This window comes from Anolis sagrei, chromosome 5 (genome assembly GCF_037176765.1).
Source record: "Anolis sagrei isolate rAnoSag1 chromosome 5, rAnoSag1.mat, whole genome shotgun sequence".
Taxonomy (NCBI): domain Eukaryota; kingdom Metazoa; phylum Chordata; class Lepidosauria; order Squamata; family Dactyloidae; genus Anolis; species Anolis sagrei.
In genome coordinates, this window is record NC_090025.1 from 4,872,277 (window position 1) to 4,878,314 (window position 6,038).

The 6,038-nt window shown below is 49.0% G+C and overlaps 1 protein-coding gene across 1 annotated transcript; it reads left to right on the forward strand.

Annotated features, from left to right (window-relative positions):
• Positions 1 to 3,221: 3,221 nt before the first annotated feature.
• On the forward strand, positions 3,222 to 4,331 carry LOC132777290 (G-protein coupled receptor 151 protein-like). Its single transcript, XM_060779643.2, has one exon. It carries the CDS (start codon positions 3,222 to 3,224, stop codon positions 4,329 to 4,331), a length of 1,110 nt encoding a protein of 369 aa, XP_060635626.2.
• The last annotated feature ends 1,707 nt before the right edge of the window (positions 4,332 to 6,038 follow it).

A 6,038-nucleotide genomic window follows, 5' to 3' on the forward strand; every position in this document is an offset into this window, starting at 1 on the left:
GGTCATAAAGAAGACTCCAGCAAAAGCATTCCAGTGGGGAAGCATGCGGGGAATGCGGAAGTGCTTCATCACCGTCGCAGATGGACGATGAAAGCGACAGCTCCCCTGGTGGCCAGAAAAAGTTAAAATAGCCTCTGTGTATGTCTATGTATGTTTGTATGTCAAAAATTGGCATTGAATGTTTGCCATATATGTGTACACTGTAATCCGCCCTGAGTCCCCTGCGGGGTGAGAAGAAGGGCAGAATATAAAAGCTGTAAATAAACAAATAAATAAACTTGTGCCAAAAATGCCACCTGCCTGTGACAAAAAACTGTTGGGATCACAAGTGAATCACCAAACGAACACATCAAAGTACTCTGGGACTTCTGAATTCAGATTGACAGAGTTTTGGAGAACAATACTCTAGGATTCTAGAAAAGCCTTAAAAGTTGGAAATGACTTGAAGGCACAACACAACTCTTTCCCATCCCATGTAGCTACATCCCATTGATTCAACAGACCTATTCCTGCCACTTTTGGACTGCCTGCATCTTTTCCCATATGGACCGATCGTCTTCCCTTTCCCAACCACAGCTGTGTGCTTAACATCACTTTCCTCTATAAATAGCTTTGGGGTAATTCCCTGGTATTATTGGGGATTCTAACAGCATTAAAAACATAAGGACTGTGCCAGCAAGTATTCTCTTTAGGTTTCATGGGACTCGGGACAAATTATTGAAAGAGCTTAAAAGATTGCAAAGCTTTGCGCAATGTTGGCTTATGCCTCATGGATTTCCACTCCAACTTCTTTTCTGGACAGTGCCACAAACCAAAGCCCACCTTAGACTGTTTTCTGAAGTAAAGATCAAAGCCTCCCTACATTAAAATAATTCAAGACTTCACTATTTTAATGGCAGTGACCCTCTGGAATAAAAACACTACAAATTACATTGTAAATGATCAGAAAATTGACATGTTGAAGGGGGGTGGGTAACCAAATGCCAAAGATCTGGACACCAAGTCCTATGAGGAGCAGCTTGAGGAGCTGGAGATGTTCAGCTTGAAGAGGAGAAGGCTGAGAGAAGGGGGTGTTGAAATATTTGAAAGAATGCCACATTAAGGAAGGGGAAAGTTTGTTTGCTGGTGCTGTAGAGTAGACACAATGGACCCATGGATTCAAATGTAAGTGAAAGAGAATTTCCTGAAGTGGAATTTGTTGCCTGGGAGTCCCCTGGAGTCTCCTTCTCTGGAGGTTCTTCAGCAGGGACTCGATGGCCATCTGTCGGGAGGGCTTGGATTGGGTCTCCCTGCCTGGCAGAAGGAGGTTGGACCAGACAGCCTCGGGGTCCCTTCCAAATCTAGGATTCTATTATTCTAATACAGGGCTGGATAGCATCAGGATTTGACTTGAGTAGCTTTTTCTGTCCCTTGGGATTACCATCTTGGTGGTCTGAGGTCCTCTCCGCATCCTCACCCCTTCCTCTCATCTTGGAGGCCCCTTTTTTGCTCTCTGGTTGCCTCCTTCCAAAGCCCCCCCCCCCCTTTACAAAAGTTTCCCCTCCATTTGTCCCCAGTTGCCTCCTTTTAAATCCCCTTTCTTCCTCCCTTCCTGCCTTTTCATCTTTTCTCTTTCCAAAGTCCCCTTCCCCAGTTGCTTCCTTCTAAACCCCCCCTTTATTCCCCACTTTCCTCCTTCGAAAGTCCCTCATTTGCTCCTTGATGGCACCTTTTCAAACTCCCCCCCCCCACACACACTTTTCTTTTCCTGTTGCCTCCTTCCAAATCCTCCCTTTCCTCCTTCCAACCCCCCTTTGCTTCCTCCCAAAGTCCCTTTCCTTCCCCTTTGCCTCCTTCCAAATCCTCCTTTTCCTCCTTCCAAAATCCCCCTTTATTTCTTCCTTCCAAAGTCCCTTTCCTTTCCTCGTTGTCTCCTTCCAAATCCTCCTTTTCCTCCTTCCAAATTGCCCCTTTACTTCCTTCCAAAGTCCCTTTCCTTTCCTCCTTCCAATTCTCCTTTTCCTCCTACCAAAAACCCCTTTATTATTTCTTCCTTCCAAAGTCCCTTTCCTTTCCTCCTTGCCTCCTTCTGAATCCTCCTTTTCCTCCTTCCCAAATGCCCCTTTACTTCCTTCCAAAGTCCCTTTTGTTGCCCCTCATCTCTTTCCAAATCCCCCCTTTCCTTCTTCTAAAACCTCCCTCCTTGTCCTTTTGGGAAGGTGAGGATGGAGACACCAAACCCTTTTAATCCTTCCAAAGACCCATTCCTTCTTCTGTTGCTTCCTCCCAAAACCCCTCTTTACTCCCTTCCAAAGTCCCTTTCCTTTTCTAGTTGCCTCCTTCCGAATCCTCCTTTTCCTACTTCCAAATTGCCCCTTTACTTCCTTCCAAAATCCCTTTCCTTTCCTCGTTGCCTCCTTCCGAATCCTCCTTTTCCTCCTTGCAAATTGCTCCTTTGCTTCCTTTCAAAGTCCCTTTCCTTGCATTTTGCCTCTTTCCAAATCCCCCCCTTTCCTCCTTCTAAAACCCCCTCCTTGCACTTTTGGGAAGGTGAGGATGGAGACATCAAGCCCTTTGAATCCTTCCAAAGGCCCTTTCCTTCTTCTGTTGCTTCCTTCCAAAAAACCCCTTTACTTCCTTCCAAAGTCCCTTTCCTTTCCTCGTTGCCTCCTTCCGCATCCTCCTTTTCCTCCTTCCAAAATGCCCCTTCCAAAGTCCCTTTCCTTTCCTCCTTGCCTCCTTCCAAACCTTCCTTTTCCTCCTTCCAAAATACCCCTTTACTTCCTTTCAAAGTCCCTTTCGTTGCCCCTCACCTCTTTCCAAATCCCCCCTTTCCTCCTCCTAAAACCCCCCTCCTTGTACTTTTGGGAAGGTGAGGATGGAGACACCAAACCCTTTTAATCCTTCCAAAGGCCCTTTCCTTCTTCTGTTGCTTCCTTCCAAAAACCCCCTTTACTCCCTTCCAAAGTCCCTTTCCTTCCCCTGTTGCCTCTTTCCAAAGTCCCCCTTTTAACTCTCCAAAGCCCCCTCCCCACACTTTACAGCCTGTCTTTTGGGAAGGCCCATCTCCTCCAGGTCCTCTCCCTTCCTAGAGGGAGGGGCTGCAGGGCTTGGACTGCCTGGCCCTCCCCTTCTCCTCCCTCCCTCCCTCCCTCCCTCCCTCCCTTTAATCCATCCCTCTCTCCTAGTGCCTGCCTTTTGTGCTTTCAGCACTGTGAAGAGCAGAGAGCGCTTTCAGCACCATGAACAGCTCCAGGAGCCAAGGGGAAGGAGTGCCTTCAGGGACCCTTCCTGCCCTCCCGGCCCTCTTAGTGGGTCTGGGTCTGGCCAGTGGAGTGGGCAACCTCCTCTTGGCTGCCTCCTTGGCCCCGCAATTGGCTCAGGGATGGCTGGCACCAGGCTACCCTTGGCTCCTCAACTTGGCCGTGGCAGATTGGACCCTAGGACTGTGCCGCCTCCTCCCACAGCGTGGGGTCTGGCTTTGCAAGGCCTCCGAGTGGCTCCTCCATGCCTCTCTGGCCACCAAGAGCTTCAGCTGGACGGCGGTGGGGCTGGAAAGAGCGAGCGGGGCCAAGACCACCACCACCACAACGTCCACCACGCTGGGCAAAGGGCACAGTGTCCGGAGCTGGGCAGGACTCATGGCGTCCACTTGGGCTGTGAGCTTGGTTCTGGCCTTCCCTCGCTTCCTCTTCACTCATCATCACAAGGAGGACCACTTTACCTGGCCCACTTGCACCTTCCAAGCTCCTCATGCCAGCTTTGTGGAGGTCTTCAGCACCGTCGTCTACCCGCTGGCCGCCTGCTTGGCTCCTGCTGCCTTGGCCTTTGTTGGCTACTGGCGTGCCCTCCATGCTCCACCAGCATCCAACTGGAGAGACCGCTTGCCAAAGTCCAGGGAACTATCGAGAGGACGTAGAGTGACCGCGACCCTGTTGGGCCTCACCTTCCTTTTCCATGCCATTTGGGTACCCACATGGGTAGCCTGGCTGTGGGACATGGCCAAGGGAACCCAACCTCCATGGGCTTTGGAAGCTGCTGCTGAAGTCCTGCTTTTCCTCGATGGTGCCCTGCGCCCGGTTCTCTTGCTGGCCCTCTTGGCTGAGCTCCGTCCCGGGTTGAGGAGTGCTTCTTGGAGACGCAGCAAAGCTGAGGACAAAAGAGAGGATGCCAAGCTGGGGTCTGGGACCACCAACCTTGAGGGAACCTCTTTAGAAAACTTCGACAACAACGAGGAATCAGCAACCATGAAAAGGCTCCCTGATGTGGAGAATTTCTGGAAGGAGCGGAGGAGCACTGTGGCTAAAGAAGAGAGTGACCCAGTCCCCTGGGAGCACCTGAGTGACCCCTGAGTGAGGGCTCCAGAATAGTTTCCAACAACTTGCCCATCAGAGTACAGCTCCCATCATCCCCAGCTAGCCACCACCTTCCCATTGGTCATTGGTGGGAGTTTGTAGCCTCGGTTGTGGGCAGGGTGCCTTAGAGAGAAGAAGATGGTGTTGACCCTGCTGACAAACTTTCCTTCATCCAATGTTGGATAACCCATTTCTGAGGATTCCTGCACTGGTCAGGGGTTGGACTAGATGACCTTTAGGCTCCTTCTCGCTATATGATTCTGTGTCAGGCATTGCAGTTCAATGTATTTAATAGATGACCAGTGGGGCAGCCTTGGATCTATTCCAACCCTTGCATTGGATCGAGGTTGGACTAGATAGCCTTTGAGTTTCCCGCCAGCAACGTGATTCTGTGATGGATGTTGTAGTCTAATGCCTTTGGTGAGGCAGGCTTGCATCTTTGGTGGTGGTGCTAGCGATGGGGGATGATGGGGCTTATAGTCCAGTGTCTCAGTGCAGGAGCTGGGTTGGATCAGACTTGCTTTAGAGAAGATGTTGTTCTTCTAGTCCAGTCATCTCTACTACCAGTCAAATGAAGTTTTGGCAACTTCCAAAAGTGCCAATCAAGAGTGGAAGCAGGGATTTCCTGATCGAATAATAAATATTCAATAATGATCATTTAAAAATATTACGGTGTTGTGTGTGTTTCTTCAATCATTAAATTGCTTTTTTTGTTGTTGTCCTAAACTTTAAGCTGTCCAGAAATTTCAGAGGTAGATTGGACTATGGTCATTTCCATTTCACAAATTTTAAGAAACAATAAAAGTAATGGCGACTTTAAACCACCAAACGTTTTCAAACAGAAGCTGGATGGGCCTCTGTCGGGGGTGCTTGGATTGTGTTTTTCTGCCGGGCCCAAGGGAGTTAGATTGAATGGCCTTGAGCAGCATTTCTCAACCTGGGGGTTGGGACCCCCAGGGAGGTTGTAAGGGGGTGTCAGAGGGGTCACCAAAGATCATCAAATTACACAGTAATTTCTGGGTTTTTGTAGGTTTTTTCGGGCTATATGGCCATGGTCTAGAGGCATTCTCTCCTGACATTTCACCTGCATCTATGGCAAGCATCCTCAAAGGTAGTGAGGTCCGTTGGAACTAGGAAAAAGGGTTTATATATCTGCGGAATGACCAGGGTGGGACAAAGAACTCTTGTCTGCTGGAGCTAGATGTGAATGTCTCAACTGACCACCTGGATTAGCATTTGATGGCCTGGCAGTGCCTCTAGCATTCTCTCCTGACATTTCGCCTGCATCCATGGCAAGCATCCTCAGAGGTAGTGAGGTCTGTTGGAACTAGGAAAATGGGTTTATATATCTGTGGAATGACCAGGGTGGGGCAAAGAGCTCTTGTCTGCAGGAGCTGGGTGTGAATGTTTCAACTGACCACCTTGATTAGCATATAATGGTCTAATACCAGTATTAAGAAAACTCTAAAATTACAACAGCACAACAACAGAGAGGAAACAGACAAGGACATCTAATCACCTCTCAACAAAAGTTTGCTCTAGGCACTGTCAGGCCATTATATGCTAATCAAGATGGTCAGTTGAAACATTCACACCTAGCTCCAGCAGACAAGAGTCCTTTGTCCCATCCTGGTCATTCCACAGATATATAAACCCTATTTCCTAGTTCCAACAGACCTCACTACCTCTGAGGATGCTTGCCAT

Bases quoted from the DNA above. Each gene is read 5' to 3' on its own strand.
- LOC132777290 (XM_060779643.2), top strand. From the start codon at position 3,222: ATGAACAGCTCCAGGAGCCAAGGGGAAGGAGTGCCTTCAGGGACCCTT.